The 19538-nt window shown below is 41.2% G+C and overlaps 2 protein-coding genes across 2 annotated transcripts in view; one reads left to right on the forward strand and one right to left on the reverse strand.

Moving 5' to 3' along the window:
* The window catches only part of meis3 (myeloid ecotropic viral integration site 3), a 67229-nt gene that overhangs the window by 39398 nt on the left and 8293 nt on the right, over positions 1-19538 (forward strand). The gene's annotated exons all lie outside the window — the stretch shown is intronic.
* Positions 318-3110, reverse strand: dmac2 (distal membrane arm assembly component 2). Its single transcript, XM_069698456.1, has 6 exons — positions 3063-3110; positions 2518-2705; positions 2061-2141; positions 1702-1841; positions 1418-1580; positions 318-1324 (listed from the first exon to the last, which is right to left on the reverse strand). Exons 1-6 carry the CDS (start codon positions 3078-3080, stop codon positions 1150-1152), a joined length of 765 nt encoding a protein of 254 aa, XP_069554557.1. The 5' UTR covers positions 3081-3110; the 3' UTR covers positions 318-1149.

Below are 19538 nucleotides of genomic sequence, written 5' to 3' on the forward strand. Positions count from 1 at the left end.
CACATGATCTTTTCACACCAAACTTAGCTACCAAATCACTGCAGATAGTTTCTTTACATACAAATGTAGTAGCAGTGTCTTCAGCCCGCTTCACTTTTGTCTTCCAGTCTGACTGGTGTCTTCATCCGTCCACTCTGGGGTGTGACACCGCTGCAGTGCAAGGCTCACGCTGGATTATGGGCTTTAAGTTTCCTAACATGAATTTCCACAGTGAAGATTAGAAATACATACGGCCACTCTGTGATGTGTGACCACATGGTTTGCATTGTCTGTTCAACATGTAAAAGTAAGTAAAAAACGTAATTCACAAACAAGCATGAAATTAAACAATTAATTTTTTATTAAGTACATTCATATTTACATTCAGCAACAACTGTTTGAGAGAGAAATCATGTCGCATACATTTAGATTTACATCATAAAAGTGTACACTTATCTGGGGTGAAGCAACAAACTTGAGTAACCAAAGTGTGACAACATAAACCTCGGATGAAAATGTTCAAGAAACCCGAGGTAGTAAATGTTTGTTGCAAACGTGCAGGTTTTTTTTCTTCTTCACATTGTTTTATTTGACTGTATGTGGACGGCGTTCGATCAGATCTGAGTCCGTAGCTGGTTTATACTGATGAACACGAGGTGTGATCGCCTGTCGGTCTCAGATCGGCACCATGACGTGCACAGAGCAGGGGAAGGTTATAACCTCCTATCTTGATCGAAAAAACAGCACTTGAGTCACACATGTTTTTGGGAGCAGTGATACGTCTGCATTTACAATCTCACCATGAATCTGAGACTTGAGCCGAGAGCGCAGCTCAAATTTTTGTCAAATATTTGGGGAACAGAAGGAATTAGAAGAGAGCAAAACCCAGTGAGTTCGGGTTGTGGGGAGTGTTGATTGTGTTGTTACGGGCGAGAGACTCGTGTGTTTTCAACTCACAACTGTGATTGAGCGTGTTGTCTTGTTGGAGAACCAAACTCCACTACCGTTGTTCGGACTGAATGTTTTACCTCAGACGCCTCGGTGTAAACATGTGTAACTCAAAAGTTGATCAAGTGACGTAACTCCTCTCTCACATACTGCAGTTGTTGACACATGATCTCAGAGCAGAGTTCTCGCTGTTGTCTCTTGATTCCTGTCCTGATCCGAGCGCTACCTCTGTCTTTGTACGAGCTCCTCTTCCCCGTCTCCTCCCACCTGCCTCAGGTTGTGGTCGTAGCCAGTAGCTGTGATCTGGCACTGTGGCAACATCTCCTCCAGCAGGATGACGACCAACCCGGGACTCGAAATCCCAGGGAGGGAAGACACGTCCAGACGCTTCAGTCCCCTTCAGCACACACAATAAAAACAAATGGAGGAAGTTATTATAGCAGTGACTGGTGATACTAACTCGGCTATGTTATACATTTTGGTTGATTACTTGAGATTCCTGAGCGCAGCTAGGCCGCCTGTAGTGATGTGTGGACAGTGAGAGATGTCCAGTTCCTCCAGAGAGTCCTGGAACACATGAAGCCTGGCCAGGAACCAGTCGTTCACCTCAGGACAACCTTGTAACTTCAGAGTCCGCAGAGATCGTTGCTGCTCTGAGGGGGGGACGAATCAGATCAAAAACTAAACTTGCATGCTGAATATCACTGAAATAAATTAACAGCAGATGTGCATGGAAAAGTGATCCTGAGAGAGGGCACAGTTGGAGCTCAGTACCGAGGTTCCCCAGTCCTGTGTAGTTGATGACAGTGTAGCTCATGTCTACTTCCTCTAGAGGTGTGTCTTTGTGATCCAGGAAGTCCCAGTTGAACTTTCCCTTCCAGTCGGCACGGAACCACTCAGACTGACCGACGTACCTGAGGACGCAACACAGATCATACAACAGCTGGATCACGGCAGCACAGAAAGTGCAACACCAACACTGACATAAAATAAACTGGTCAAAAGAAAGTTTCTGAAAGTTTTCAGTGCATTGGACTTATTTGAAGACATCAGATACAAATGTGTAAAGAGTTTGTAAATTATTGGCTTGAATACTGATCAGTGTGTCCAGAAACAAGGACAGAGGCACTTACCTAAATCCTCCCCTCATACTCAAGATGTAATACGCTGATGCAATGTCTCGCCCATACAAGTTCTCGGTGTAGCCATAGTAACTGTGAGGGACAGCAGAGAAAAGTCAGTAATGTCCAAATGTCTGCAGTAACTTGACAACTGCAAACTGCATCTTAAATGAACTCAAAGCATCCAGTAATGACCATTATCTCAGAGTTCTTGAAGAACTGTATGATCATGACCATAACAGGCACAGTCAGCTGTTCAGATAAACATAGATTCATAGATTTTTGTGGTGAGCTGAGTGACAGTTTTGTTTTAGCAGCACTGGTCCGTTTAACGGTGTCCAACAACGGCTTCAATCGCACCTTGAGAGCTGCAGCTGTACATTTTTATACCTGCTGAAATCTACCCAGCAGCAGCAGCAGCGGTAAGGATGGATCTCTTAAGGTCCAACACGGACAAAATGTGTCTTACAAGTTCTTCTTCTGAAGCTGGTTCCTCATCAGCTGGGACCTCCAGCTCAGGAGCATCTCCACGTCATAGAACCGCTGGGTGAGGTAGAGGAGGAGCCTCGTGTGCAGAGGAGGAGATGCTGAGCTGGAACTCCATCGTCGCCTGGCAACAAGGAGGAGAGCTGACCGCTGGCAACATCTGTGTAGAGACTGAGGATGCAGACAGAGAGGATGAAAAGGGAGGAGGTGGACATGACAGCGCGTTTTACTGCTCACTGACTTGTATAGGAGACTAAAGACACGCAAAGCTACAGACCCGACACGCTTCCCTTTAACGTGCATATGTGCTGTATGTAAAACGTACATCAGCTGCACACACAAACACAGTAAATAGCTTTTAGCTCACGTTACATGCAACGTGTTTAGCAAAATCCCGACAACAGCGCACGGCTGTCCACGGAGTGTAAACACGGTCTTATAACAGGCTACACGGACACGTGTGAAGACGGAGTAACGTGTTTTCGTTAGTCTACCTAGTTAGTGTGTGAAATTTGAAGGGCAACTCACCATGAAGACGGCCGACATGACCACGCTGGTCGACGGAACGTTGTTTGGGACAAACCTCGCGCTTCCGCATTTGGCAGCTAGTTGGAATTCTTCGTTTTCACCACAAGGTGTCGCTCAAATACACGTTTCTGAGCCTGAGCTGACCTGAGACACAATGTTTAAATTTATAACCGTCTGGAGACAAACCAGTCACAAACATGAAGACATGAAGACATGAAGACAAAGTGTTTTCCACAACCAGTGGTGGAAAATGTATTCAGATCATTTAGATAAGCAAAAATAATGATACGATGAATGACACTGTTACTAATAAGTGTTGATCAACTAATAGATTGTATCACCTGTGCTAATATATTTTATCAATAGTTTAATTCACAACACAGCATTTTTATTTTATAAGCTATTCATTTGTTTGTGTGCTTAATACGTAAAGTAACTTGCAATGAAAGCTGCCAAGTGGAGTGAAAAGTAACATTTTTCCTTCCAAATTTAAGCGGCGTTGAACTTAAAGTAGGATGAAAAGAAACGCTCAGCTACCTCAAATTTGTACTCAAGTAAAAACACTCCACTCAGAGATCCATACAAGCAACTTCAAATGGCTCCATTCTCCATCACAAACTGTTGACTTTATATTTTCACCAACTATTTTAAAATGTCTGCTGCCGTCTGAGACTCTCGTGTTTTCTTTCTTTCTTTCTTAGACGCTCGATCCAAGCAGAGAGTGTCTTTCAAATCATCTGCAATATGCCGTCCATCAAGTGTGCATAAATGTCTTTCGCTGGTGTTTTCTTTCCTGTCTACAGATGCCTGATGGGCCTCCTGAAGAGGCTCAGGTTCACTCAGTAGCTGCAGATGATGAAGCTACACGACCACGTCCTCCACCTCTTCAGGGAGCTGATGTTGACCATCACTCGGGGAAAACAATCACACACCTGAGCACAAACAGAGTATGCAGACTATATGTGTTTGTGTTAGCAGTGTGTGTGTGGGGATGCTTGTTTTTATATCCCAGTGGGGACTCTAACCTAAATGCACACTGACCAAAATTTAGGTCACCACTGGTAGAGTCTACTTTGTGAGGGTTAAGACCTGGTTTCAGGGTTATAGTTAGAGTTAGTCTTTGGTTAAGGACATTTGGTTTTGAGTTTGGCATTTAGTTGTGATGGTTGAAGTCAGGGTAAGGGGTTTGGGAATGCTTTAAGTCAATGAGTGTCCCCACAGAGAAAGTAAAACAAGAAACATCCATTGACTATATGTATATGTGTGTGTGTGTGTGTGTGTGTGTGTGTGTGTGTGTGTGTGTGTGTGTGTGTGTGTGTCTTTCTATCTTTGTGAGGAGTTTTAGTTATGAACCATATTTATATTTACGTGTGATGGTTAAGGTTCGGTTAAGGGGCTAGATAATGCATTATGTTAATGAGTGTCTGTGTGTGCTTGTAAAGTTAACTGTTGTTATTTGTGATTCTTCTCATGCTGAGGCTCAGTACATTCTGCTTACTGTCATCAGCCATTTACACTCATTTATGTAATTAAGGGAAGCAGATGAGATAACAGGAGTAGAGACTGTAACCCTGAAACAAATATAAATGCCATATTTCCACTGTTATTCTGTGTTGCTTTTATGTGTTAACAATATGACTGCTACTCCTTTCATTACATAACATTTGGCTAATCTACTGGGAGTTTGCTCCAAATTTGCATGAAATAGGGATGGAAACTTGGCCGCTGTTCTTCTCCTCAGAGAAGTTTCATAATCTCCAGTTCATGTTAGGACACCTGATGTAAGAGTGATTCTTCTCCTTTAAGGACAATACATCAGTGATGGACTGCACATGGAAGCGATGATGGGCGACCCAGCTGGCTCCACTAGAACAATGGCTGTCACTAAAATGAGGGGAGACTTTCTTTGTCACACAGGCTCTCCTGCCAAAGATCATTAAGATGGACAACACTCAGACACCCTGTACTGAAGACAATTAGTCGCCATACAAAGTCTGATGCTGGTTAAACTGCTGTTTTTAAATGGTCTGGTAGTGGTGGGAACATGACGGGCTGCCGAGACCAAACCAACAAAGATTCCACCAGGAGCAGAGACCTGAACTCATTCATCCAGGAAAGCAGCCATATAGAGTTCAAAGGTAAGCTTGTTAACTCTCCTCTCCCTGTTATTGTGATGCAGGTGGTAAGGGTGGAGGTTAAGGGCAGCCACCGGTTGGTCGAATGACCTGGAAGCGACGGAAAAAACCCTAAATCTCAGGAGGAAGGGATCGCCACAGTCACGGAGTACATTTACCATCATAACATGCAGATGAGTTGGCTTGCTCTCTGGGGATGACCATAAAATCCCCTCGTCAATCCTGTTTAAGATGAAGAAAAACGTGTGCAGATGGAGGGAACCTTGCTTGGCTATTGACTTGTGAAAAGAAACACTGGCTGCATTTTTAGAGTTTAATATTTCTGCTCTGACAGGTTGATGGATGGGTTAAAGAGCCTGGAGGTTGCAGAGGCAATCGAGAGGCAGCCAGCAGCAATGAAACGTGTCTTCGTTGACAGCCCAAAACCCCTTGAAATGCAGGATCTGCTGCACCTCCTCTTCAATGTTTGTTTCTCAGATCCTGGGAGCAACAGGAGGAGAGTGAAACCAAGATAAATATTGGGTGACTGATGAGGTGGATAGGTACAATGTATTTTCTTTGCTGTGCAGTGTTTCAAGTGTTTAATACATTCATACTAATTGTGATTGACAAGGGTGGATCAAAAAGTTCAGAGAACCTGTTGAATGACATGTTCATGAATGTTCCTGTTGCGCAATAACCTAGAAGAGCACAATTATGACCATGTAGGTGCAAGAAGTAACTTTCATGCATAAGTATGTAAGTTTAGGTTGCTTAATTATCAGCAGTGCCTGTGATACAAGTGTTTTTGTGAGCATTTGTATGTAGGTCTGGCGATTTGAACATGGACCTGAAAATTGGGCAGAGAGCAAACATCTAATTTTGTGTCAAACTCAGGAAATCGGAAACGGAGACCCTTGAAATGCTTCAGAAAACCTACAGCAATGAAGCAATGAACCCGGCGAGGTGTTTTGAGTGGCATTCTCGTTTAAAGTGAGACACAACATCACTGGAAGACGACTAGAGGTCAGGGAGACCATCCGCGAGCACAAACCTGGAAATGTCCTCAAAATCATCATGTCGCCATCCGGGACATTGCTTAGGCCATAAATGTGTCATCTGGAACAGAGCAGACAATCTTCAGCTGCACTTTGAAAATGTTCTGTGCTGCTGCCAAGTTTGTGCCCAGGCTCAACACCCTGTTGAAGTCTGCGAGGATCTCTGCCAGCAAGCCTGGAACAACTCAAGCCCCATTTCCAGAATAATCACAGGTGATGAGAGTTGGATCTGCAGCTTCAACCAAGAGACCAAACAGCAGTCCTCACAGTGAAGGAGCCCACAGTCTCCAAGACCAAAGAAGGCACGTCAGATCAGAAGCACAAACAAAACCATGCTGGTGGTTTTCTTTGACATTTGCGGGGTTGAGCGCTTTGAATTCATCTTCCAGGGTCAGACTGTAAAGACTGAACTCTACTGTGACGTTCTGAGGCGTCTGAGGGAAAACATTCCCGTGCTGGCATTTGTGTTCTCTAACATTAAAACCTGTCCAATCGCAGCACGCTGAAAACGCACAAGTTTCTTGCCCGCAGTAACACATGGTCGTTCTCCACCCTCCCTACTCACCGAACCTGGCTCCCTGCGACTGCTTTCTGTTCCCCAAAATGAAGTTCAAGCTGAAGGGTCGCTGTCCCTCCACCAATTCACCAGTCCCTCCAGGAAAACACGATCTTGCGATTTCAATAATTAAATCCAAATTCAATCAATCTCCAATTTTTCCAAATAACACTTTATTGAAAAAAAAAAAAACTAATTTACAGTCAGTAAGGCTCTTCAATCTCTCATCATCAAACCAAGCATGGGCCGGTTAGGGTTCATGGGAAATAGGGTCTTATGAGAATTAGGATGAGGTAGATGAGATGGAGTATGATACAGTTGTAAGAGATTACACTTTGTTTTTTTGTGCACTCAGTATGTGTTGATTTAAACAGTCTGTTTGATCAACTGTTTTTATGTCGAAAACCGCCACTAAAAACAAATTCCACGCTTTCATTTCCACTTTCAGTTAGTTTCACTGTCTCCCTCATTACTGTGCCCATTTCCCAGAGACAAAGATAACACTTTACAATTTAATAGACGCATTTACAGGGAGGTCAGAGGTCAAGTGGTGTCTGTGGACCTTTTTGCTTAATGAGCAGGAAAAATCTATTATTTGGTTCAATGTCAGCCAAAGTAGATCCTTCCTACCAAAGACACTGAAGTCACATTATACATTTTCAAAACACATTGGACATTGATAAGTATTCTCCCATCATCCTTTTGGTGTCTGGGTCAATCTGTTTAGCTTGTAAGAAATCAGATTGGTGTGAAAATATTCATGTTCTGTCTGACTCAATCACCCCGAGGCACACAGCCTCAACCTCAATCTGATGCTCATGTATGTTGTATTACATCTCATATGTCAATATTGTTTCCGCATTCAATTTCCCTCCAAGCGCTCTGTATTTTCTCTTTAATACCATCGGGAGGGAAGACGGCCTGAAAAATCACTCGCCTGACAGATGTGTCACTGACAAGCATACCCAAACCACACCCACTTTACCGATGCACACACACACACACACACACACACACACACACACACACACACACACACACACACACACACACACACACACACACACACACACACACACACACACACACACACACACACATCTGCAAACACACGTGCGTGGACCTCCCCAAGCTCATCCCATATACGTTTGACGTGACAGATGGCTCACACCTGCTGGTACACACAATTAGCAAATGAGATCATGGCTCGCACTTTTTCTGTGTTTGCAGAGGACTAAGGTACAGATGATAGCGAGATAAACGGAGAGGTTTAGTAGAGGAGCGATCAGGTACTGTATGTTCAGTGCTTTAGTCGACCGTATTGCAACAGTGATCATCATGTCATATTTAAAAGTAACCACATGGTAGATAGATGGAAAGATGGAGGAGGAGACAGCATCAAAGTCTGTGTGCAGCCAGAGCAAATCATATTACTGAAGGTTTGGTTCAATGAACATATGGACTAATGAAATGAAGAGTGACTGGCAGAGGAAATGAATGAAATGATTAGTGGGTGGAATAGATGGGCTGCTTACTGGACCAGAATCGTAGTGCTTCAACGGTAAAGGTGGATCATGCTTGTACTGCCCTCATGTTCGAAGCGCCTGCCAAATAGTTACTGCGTGTGTTCACGTGTGCCTCGACCCTCATTAAGGTTGATGAGCATAAATTCTGATCTGTTTGAGCTTTGGAAAATAAATATTCCTCATGCAGTTGCTGTTGAAAATATCTCGAAACCAATCGATCTCTGTCAGGTTGAGATGTGATTATTTACATCAACTCCTGAGAATATTCATGTGCTCAGATCAAAAGCTTTTTCTCTCCGAAACTCATCTTCCTGTATTATTGATGGGATTTTTATATCTTTTACGTGAGGTTTGATAGACTGTATTTATACATTTGCTTATACTCATGAATATTTGATTAGGCTGTGACAGACCTTTGAAAAACGAGCCATGCAGTAGCTTCAAGTTCGAGGTCAACAAAGCGAGTCTACATATACTGTACACGCTGCTGTTTAGTACCATAAGGAGAAAGTGTTTTCTCTCAAATGTCAGCAAAAGGCTTTAATGCTGGAGCATTAGCTTTTCAATGTTACTTAAAGTGCCATTCAACAGCCAAGAAGAGTGGCATTACATCAGTTTCTTGAAGTGTAACGATTACATCCTCATCCAAAAAGCTGCACAATCAGCGATGCAGTTCATCAAAATTGGCCAATTAGGATGATTTTATGAGGAGAATACTCTGACTAACCACAGCACTTTGCTCTGACAACTGATGAATCTACATTAACCCACAACATCCTGTTGACTTCACTTCTTATACTTGTAGCTTGGAGACATAAAGCTGTTCTGTCAGGATCTTTTTACTTTGCTTTTTGTGAAACTAACCACACAGCAACTCTTCGGCATAGCATTATTGTTTGAACTGGTTAATTTAATGAAGAAATTTTGAGAAAAGTCTCAACTTCCTTTTGGTTCACCGTTGCTGTCTATGTGGTATGTGGATTTTTTTTTCCCCCCCCAGAAAGGAGCGTGGCACTGACAGCCTGCTCTGGATGATGTATTGTCTGATGAATCCTGAGTCCCGCAACATTTTTAATTTTTTTAATTTTTTTGAGCCTTTGGGTTTTTCTTTTTCTCTTGGCGAATCTTAACCTCCACAGACAGCTGCTGATATTAAACAAATCTCCTGATATTTACATGTTGAGCACATTTTGAAGGTAATGATTGCTGATCTCCTTCATGAGCTTTCTGGACCCAATTTTTAATAATAATGGGCCAAAAACAGATCCTTAAGGTACCTTGTGGTGAATTAAAAGGGGTTGATTTGAGACCTTTAGTGCACATCTCTTCTTTTCTATCAGACAAATATGACATATTACATACATACCAAGTGATTAATTGAGGGATAGTTGGCACGTTAATAGATGATTCATTTTCATTCTGCTGCTGTCCCCACTTTACTACCGTGATATAAATCCACTGTTCCCTCCCCTTTCTTGACAGACTATCACTGAGTTCACAGCAGTTTGCAACATATAGGCAGCTTTAGACCTCACCAGTACAGTTCTCTCACAATTACGAGCAGATCATTTCAGCCCGCTCCTGTCAGATGCTCATTTCTCCCACTATGTTATTTCTCATGCGAGAAGAGGCAGAGCTGCTTCCAGAGTCTTGTTAGCAGATGAAACCTGAGGTTTCCTAATGTCTGCTCTCCTGTGGTTGCCCACTTTTGTACTGAGTTGCAGTAAGTGATGACCCTGTGGGAAAGCCATGAGCCACTGGTTGTCTCTCTCGTTCTTAGTGTCTTTCCTCTGTTTCTGTAGAGATGTAGTACAGGCACATCACATTGACACACACACACACACACACACACACACACACACACACACACACACACACACACACACACACACACACACACACACACACACACACACACACACACACACACACGCACACACACATGCACAAACCGCTGCAGCTTTCTCGAGACCGTTAGCGGCTGTCAGGGTTGTTTTGTTTTGACCAGCTCCCATAAGGCCTGCAGAGTCTGTGAATCTCCAGTGTTGGCAGGAAAGCCATTAGTGAGCGGTCGTACTGGGCCAGCTGCTTAACGCTCACACTGAGGGACATCGAGACACTTGGAGCGCGACTGGAGGGAAAAAAGGGCGAAACGAACAAATGACCGAATCAGTGCTTAAAGTTCACATATACAAAAAGATTGTTATTTAGTTGACCCCGCACTTCTGAATACCATCTTAAACTCTAATTCAGCAGAAAACAGGGTATCAAATTTACATGATTTATTTAGATTGATAGGTACAGTGTTGTCATGGCCGAACCAATTTTCCTTTCCTGAAGCAAAATGTACCCACAATACACCCTAATTGGCCTCACACACACACACACACACACACACACACACACACACACACACACACACACACACACACACACACACACACACACACACACACACACACACACACACACACACACCTTCTGTAATTAAGTGTTCATACCATCTTTGTGCTATTAATGTGATGTCTTATCTGTTGTACATTTGCTCATCTTTCAAACACCCTTGCCGTGGCTGTGTGTACCTGGACGAGAGCACATAATCATCATTTCGTTATCTCTCTTTTCCATACATTTGTGCTAATATCCATTGACAGAATTAATTATCATGGTGACGAACGGCATGTCGACCCAGCCCCATAGTCATACCCACACCGCACAATTATGCACAGCACCATTATCTTGTCGGGAGATGTCACTCGGAATAGCGCCTCAGCCAAAAATAGCATAAAGCTGAACAGAGCATGTCATTGGATAAGAAGCGGTATTGACTGGGAAATGCTGATCCACCTAAAATCACGGGTATTCGCTTCACGAGGAGTTGAACACACACACACACACACACACACACACACACACACACACACACACACACACACACACACACACACACACACACACACACACACACACACACACACACACTGTGCCGTAACAGATACAAAATCTGGCTCCTGCACGTGCAAACACCATCAAATGCTGCAGATTGGAGATCCATACTCTCTGGGGCCCTCAGTGAGACGCTCCCATGTGGACGTGGACCATTAAAAAAGACTGGAGCGAGGTTTGGGTTGGGTTCTCTTCAGAGAATTCACACCAGAAATAAAAGCTTTCTTCTCCGAATGCTTTGAACATGCTGACTCACAGACTCATGAAAAATCCTGTGAATTCTGCTCTGTTTATTGAGTTTATTGAATTATGGGTTCATTGCTACATACAAATCCTGCACTGTAGTTATCATGTAAAAAGAGCCTCCTAAATATTTCCCCACATCTCTCGTGTCTCTGTAAAACAGTGACTGTACATACTGTAGGAATATTCCCTTTACGTTGGAGAGTTTTCAAAGTGTCAGCTACATAACAGCGGATGAATAATGCAAAGGAAATGAAGGGTTTTTTTCTGCACTGCAGCTACATGAGCTATGATACATCAGCTGTAAGTTGTAAACTCATGCTAACCTCAAAACTTCTGCTTGACTTGGCATCTCTCTGGGTGACTTCTGAATTGCTTCTTGCATCCAAAGCACTGAGACTTTGAGTTTAGTTGGCTTACAGTATATGTTGTGTGTGATGCTACTAGTCTTAAAGCGCCATCTCATGTGAATTAAATAAAAGCCCTTATTTATGATAGATAAGCCTTAAAGGGCAATGTCTAAAATGTATGAATTAATAAACCTTTTTATTTAATTGTATGGTGCATTCATTCACTGTTGTCATAAATGATTTAATGACTTTGACATTACACCTAAAAATAGATATTGTTAATTTAGGGATAATGTATTATACATTTCACTCATTTGATATCCTGTCACAGTTACAGATTCCAGCTCTTCTCCAGTTTTCTCTCTTTTTTTTTTTTTTTTTTTTTTGTCATGTCTTTTTTTTTTTACATCCTCTTCATTTGCTCTTCTTCAAAACAAAGATATCTTCTCCTGCCTCACCTCTGTCGTCTTCCATAAGGCAGCAGGTGTGCAAGTTGGCTTTTTTTTTTTTTAAGGTGTAAACTCGGCCCTATAGCGTTATCATTTCTATTCACGTTCTCTTCTAATCTTCCTTCCCTCTGTCTTTGTCAGCAGAATATTGAATTGAGTCTGTAGTAGTGCATAATAAGAACACGTACTGTACAGCTCCAATGCACACACACACACATACATATAAATACATGTCTTAGAAAAAAAGAAAAAGATAGAAAGGGGGGACAGAGAATTCAAAATGATTCTCAGATTGAGCTGCAAATCATGAATAACTAATAACATGTTCATATTCTGGCTGTACACTCGTGGTGTCATCAATCATGGCCCTGTCTTTTTACTCCCCAATAGCTTCATTAAGCTGATAATGGACTCTGTGCTGCATGTCAATGAAGCAATATCTGCTTCAAACTATGATTAAATAACCTCTCTGAGCAGCCAGACTCACTTCAAAGTGTCATAATAATGTAGCTGATAAATGTCTTTCATGGGTACCGATGTGTTTACTGTACACTACTGTTGTATGCAACATAAGTAAGTGTTATGTCACACTCTGCAATATTCTTATTACATAACAGGTCTATTTTTATCTTTTAATAGCAATTTTTTTTTTTGTTTTTATCAAATCACTGCATCTACAGCTAGAACAGTGTCATTTCAATTTTAAAGTCTGACTGTTACTAATTTTTCTATAAAATCTTCAAACATGTGCTGTAAGGGAGGCTACACACACATAACATCCATGTCTTAAATTTTGTAAAAATGACTTCACACCTTGAAGTTGACACCTTTGGTGTCAGACAGAAGCATCTGAAGTACTTTCAGGGGGAAATGAAGTCTGAACTTAACTCTTATCCAAAACCTGAACCGGACACGTGAATTAAAATCAGGCTTCTGCAAATTCTTATATTTTTCCCTGAAGCATTGAGTTTCCATCTAACCAATAAGCAGCAACCTTCCAGGACATCACCGTTGGTTTGTGAACTACTGTTTCAGCCGTCGCCATCTTTTTCTTTTGGAGCCAGAAAGGACCATATTTGTATGAACTAGATCTGACTCTATCTGAGCCGTTAATATTTTGTTTCATTTGTGTTGTTAAAACCGCTTTGTTGCTACTTTATAACTCCACAGCTCACAACCCATGTTCTCACCAAAACAATTAGTCAATAAACAAGATTTTTGTTCCGCATGATGCATGGTCAGATTTATTTTAAATCTAAGACATTTTTTATTTCCAGAGAATAATTGAAGGGATGAAGGAAGAGAAGACCGAACAGAAAGAGAAAGTCCGGATGCAACAGCGAAGACAGCAACATGGAGGGAGAAGAGAAGCTGTGAATAATCCAAGAGAAAAGTGCAAAAGAGACAGAAACTGATTCAGAGAAGGAGTCAGGCAAAACATGAAGGCAACAGTAAATCCAATCAAGTTCAAAACTAGGATTTCTTGAAGGTGGAGACAGGTAGGTCCATATTTGCATCATCACTGCCCTCATAGAGTTGTAAGGTATCCCTGTTTCAAACAAACCTACGGTGTCAGGCATGTAAAAATATTTAAACTGGCATTGATAAATGCATCAAATATGTTGCGGGTCGACAGCGAGCTATTACATAATGCCAATATTTCTGTCCATAACCCCAGCCACCCCCTCCCTCATCCCTCATCTTTCAGGTGATAAGCTGATTACTGAGATAACCACCTCCTGTCATGGTCCGACACACAGCGGGAGGTCTGATGAAGCTGAGCCAAGCTCGTGTCTAAAATAATGATGGATCCTGCTGTCTACTCTGAGAAGTCAGATGAAGATTATCTGACTAACAGCTCTCCCAAAAATAATTTTGATCTTTAGATACTCGTGGAGATGCCCAGAATAACATAGTTAATTCTGGAAGCTATATGCAGTATCCTCCAAACAACAGTAAAGAATTAGTCAACATTTATTGCAGAAAAAAGTCATTATTTTTACACTTTTAAGACCCATATTCTTTCCTAATGCTGGTTTTATGAAGATACTATACATATTACATGTACATAATTTGGCATATGACATCACTCAGGCCTCATTTGAGGTAAATAAACCCAAATTTGATGCAGGTTTGATGAAATACATTATTTTTGACCCCCACATGACCAACTCTGTCCATCACACAACCGATGCATCATGAATATATAACATTCATTTCAAATTCTTTCTGCGTCTTTAGTCTCCATTTGTCACTGTCTGATGTCCCGAACACTGGGTCCATTTACAGCTTGAACGTTTTTCATCACTACTTTCGATCACTCAGTATGCGGCTGTCACATCAGTTCCCTTGAAAATTCCCAAAATAAACTGTACAAAGCAGCGAGCTCTTTGCTCACTGACTGGAAGTGACAACAGCAAGATTCCTCTGAGACAAACTATGATTCGGAGCTTTATAAATAACACTAACTTAATTTGTCGTTTCACTTCTGCATATAAAAGAAGAGTGATATTATTTTCAATAATGATACACATTGATAGTGAATCATTAGGGCTTCTTCAGATTTTTCTTTTATTATTAAAAATGGATAAAAAGACATGTTTACACTGTACATGCTTCTCGTTGGCTAGCAATGTGACTGATGACAGTTGACAATAAGTTTGAGTGTTTTTTCCTGCTGACCCGGCACCCCGACCAACCCAGGTTACTAATAAATGTGCATATGTTTGTCAAACAGCTTGAACATATCCAGACAGATAAAAAAAAAAAACAGTGCCACAATAGTATGTGCGTGTCTTAATTAGCTTTTGGACATTGTGTATGTTTCCGTCATGGAGGGACAGTTTGTTTTGTTTGAAGGTGAGTCAAAAACGGAACCTTTTTTTTATTATTACCTGCAGTAGATGGGAGTTGGCCATAGATTGTGTATAAAAGTGGAGGCCAATGCGTAAGTGCTTTAAGGAGCATTACCACTAGGGGTCGTCTCCATAGGCTCCCATTCAACTTCTCGTGAAATACAAAGTCACCAAATTTTTGGACCATGTCATTTTGGTGTCATTTGCTGAAGTCACTCCTTATTAGTTTTTTGGCAGTCCATCTGAAAATAATACCATTGTTAATTAGATATTCAGCCTTGAATTTTAACCAGCACCGAAGTGTTAGTACGCATCCAAACTAAGATGACTGAGATTCTTGCCAGCCGCGCTGTCTGACCTCCACACACACACATACTGTAAGTGGGCTTAAATAAAATACTCATACAGCTCCTGATGTTACGTACCAAATGAATTAATTTCTGATCAATCAAAGTGATGAATGTAAAAGTTACAGTAATGCCACTATCTAGTACTTTTTGTACTTAAGCGTGAGCACATGGTTATTTCTTGGAGACAGTATGTACCAGAATAAACCCGAATGTACCAGACATACCAGAACGAACTCGGTGGTTCATTTTGGGCCAGCACTAATTGGTGGATGGAAGCAGACATGCAGGCCTTGAGCATACATTGTCGGCTACCATTAACTACTGACATTGTTAGTCATGAATGTTCCCAAAACCCAATTCAGTTTTACCTTGAGCTAGAGCTGGTCTGAGTGCTTTAAAGTTGAGGTTTCAAAACAGGCTGTCTAGTCGGTGTAACTTTTATACATGCTTTAAAAGTGAAACAAAACTGACCTCAGATCTATCTAATATACTCAAATCGAACCTGAGGTGAACTGGTTCGTATAGAGGACTTCTACACTGCAAGGGATTTCATATCAAGTAATCAGTAAACTACTTTGTATTTGATTATTTCTATTTGTATTCTATCTATTCTAGATGATCCCATGTGAAGCACTTTTTAACTTTGTTTTTTAGTTATCGTTCAATAAAGTTTTTTTTATTAATGTTGAGTGTTGAGTGAGCGAAGTTATGTTTCTGCATTGTGTCGATGCAGAGAGCTAAATATTCGCCAAGAGGAGAGTAATTTGTTATTTTTACACTTGGAGAAGTGTTATATGTCATTTTTATGATTCACTGATTCTTACTATGACAGCTGGATGAACTCTACACAAAACACAATATATCAAAATAATGTTTTAAGATCCCACAGTGTATCTCATCCGTTGTGACAGGAAAAACAGCTCTGCACCACAGCATTACTCATTATGAGGGTTGTAGGGTATGATTGGCCTCATGCAAACAGATAGCAATGTAAATAAAGGCAGTCGTCATCCACACGCTCAGCTCTCTCCCACTTCCCAGTATCGTTATCTATCCGTCTTGTCTTTATCCTTCATACCCTTCCCACGCAGTCTTATCATCGTCCTCTCCTCCTCAGCTCATTCATTTCCTCTGACATACCCACAATGTCTCTCCAATTTCCTCTTTCACCCTTCACCCATCCGTGCACTCATCCATCCTTGCAGCTCAACCTTATGCATTTGCCTCGCCGTCCTCTTCATCACTCCTGCTCTCTCGTGATTTCATACCAATAAAGTTTAATTAATTTGCACTTTAATAATAAGCATCAGCTTCTCTTTCCCTCTTCTCTTCTTTCACTCATCATCATCCTCATCATGATCCCACTGCTGCTCCACCCATGCACGCCATCAGTGCTTCCTTTATCATGCTGAAGCACAAAGGTTGAAAGCTAATTTATGAGGCTCAGATTTAATACATGCTCAGCCATGATGTTCATGTCATGCGAGCACCAGCTGGGAGTTGAACAGCTGCAAAGAGGAAGCACAGTGCAGCCATCAGCCTTTCTACTTATCTTTCTCATCTTCATCTACTGTGCCTCGTGATCTTCTGTCACCTCCTTTTGTCCTTCCTGACTTGTCAGTCTCTTAAAGTTGAATTAGTTCTGTGCCTCTGTCCTTCCTGTCTGCTCTTTGCTGATGTTGTGCTTCTGTTAGCTTCGTCAGACAACTATTTTGAGCATGCACTGTGGCGGTTTGCAGCCCATTGTGAGGCGGATTTGATGAGAGTGAGCACCTCCAAATCGGCCATTGCTCTCTATGGCTTGCTCCCTCTGGGTTGGCAGTGAGTTGCTGCCCCAAGAGTTCAAGTATGTCGAAGTATTGTTCACGAGTGACAAAATAGATGGAAAATGGAGCAAGACTGAGGCGGATTGGTGTGACATCGGCACGAAAGTAGGCCTTGTATTGGGCCGTGAAGTCGATCGTCACCCCAGTCTGCACGTACAGCTTTGGGTATCAGCGGAAAAAATTAGATTGAAAATACAAGCAGTGAAAATGAGTGTCCTCCAAAGGGTGGCTGGGTCTCTGTTAGAAACAGGGTAACGAGTTGAGACATCTGGAGGGAGTTCGGCATGGAGCTACGGCCACTTTGCTTTTAAAAGAGCTGTTGAGGTGGTTCTGATCCAGATGTCTCCTCGTCGCCTTCTATTTGGGTTTTTTCTGGCACATCCAAACTAAATTTAAAAAGTAATATACTGTACATCGAATAAATATGATTGCTTTCAGGGCTAAATTCTATTCAATGTTTTTTCATGGTTGCCACTTATAGAGAGGCAGCATTGTGCCCAGAAATAGTATGTGGTTACTGAGACAAATACAATGGAAGAATCAGTCTTAATAATTCAGAACGGTGTTTGATTCTTTTAAATGTATTTTGGCTTCATGAAGACAGAAAAGGAAATAGATTTTTCTCAGAAGGAGCCTTTTTTCTGTGTCCATTCAATGGACCAAATTGTTTTGTAAGAACATGTAAGAAATGTTTGGATTCACTTGGATTTGTATGTTGTGAGATGTGTCCTCTTGTCATGTTTTTGAACAGGATAATTCTTAGTTTGGTTGTCCCTTGCTTTCTTTCGCATCAGCCTTATCTGAGCAGATCAACTCACCACTGTACCCACAACAAATATAGGTATTTATCTTTACATTTCAAACACAATGAAAGTCTAATGTCATCCTACACATTATTACAACGGCGAATACTACATCAGACATATCATATTTATCGATTTATTTTTATTTCCTTTCTGATCTGATACTAAGTAAAACCGACGGAGGTATCCTGGATACCAGTACAAATTATTTTGTGTAAAAGCTGGATGTGTTTAGAAAGGGGAAATAAAATAAACTGACAGCTTGAGCTACTCGCCAGCTACTGTATGCTAAATCTTACTTAGCTTAGGCTAAGGCCTCTCAACATGGGGGAATCAACAAGTTACATATGCTTGCTTTTTTATGCTGGCTGTTGTGTTATTCAAATTTGGATAAAATATGTATGTATTTAATTCTAAATACATAAATAGACTAATACCATAATAAAGGTATAAATGAATCAATAATCTATCAGCTGTCAGTCAAAACAAATGAGACCGAGCCAGTGAGCATCACTGGCTGCTCATTGACGTACAATAATTGAAGAAAGGTTTGTTACTTATGGAGTAAATTATATGAAATGGACACATGGTATTAAGGTATATAGAGTATTGGCAACAATACAGCCATTTTTGCACCACAGTCTTTGAAAAATAACAATACAACTGAATTAAGAGGCATTTTATTTATTAGACGTAATTCCAGTGAGGAACACAAATCGCACTCCAAGATGAACTGGAAAGTGTCAACCCTAATATTTATACAGCTGTTCAAGTTGGTTATAAAGTAAGTAATGAAATAAATAAGTGCCACAATAAATTTTTTTGCTGGCATATTTATTTAGCCGAGTTCTGCCTGGGTGTTGCTCACAGATTCAGTTTTCTTTGCTGTGATTATAGTCTGGAAACCCTGTTTACATTAACGTTAGCACAGTGATGTTGAAGAGCAGACCAATCAGTGATTAGTGGGGGTAGTCTAACTTTTTATAAACGTAGTTGCAGTGGTAGTAAAATTTAGGCGCAAACGTTGGTCTATGTTGATTGTTTAAATGCTGCTCCATTAGTTGCAAAATTAACCCGAGATCTTCGCTCAGTAGGAAGCTCTGGTCTGATATTGATTTATACCAATTTGAAATGACATTCTGTAGTTTTAAGAATGTGAAGGACTCTTATTGTTTGAACATTAACATGCAAACTCTATCCTTGACGGATGTGAATCACTGATAAACGTGATAATCATTGATAAATCTTGCCATAGCTACACGATCTCTCTTTCTGAGTTTGGATATTAAGCCTTTAATATTAGAATAGAGCCTTAAACAGAAGCATTGGGATCGAAGTATCAATATTTCATCATAGATCCACATAAGACGAACGTCTCAGCAGACTTGAATATCGAGGCA

Source organism: Brachyistius frenatus, unplaced genomic scaffold (genome assembly GCF_029030835.1).
Source record: "Brachyistius frenatus isolate BFR_SWC_R1_liver_20210118 unplaced genomic scaffold, ASM2903083v1 Contig_1, whole genome shotgun sequence".
Classification (NCBI taxonomy): Eukaryota; Metazoa; Chordata; class Actinopteri; family Embiotocidae; genus Brachyistius; species Brachyistius frenatus.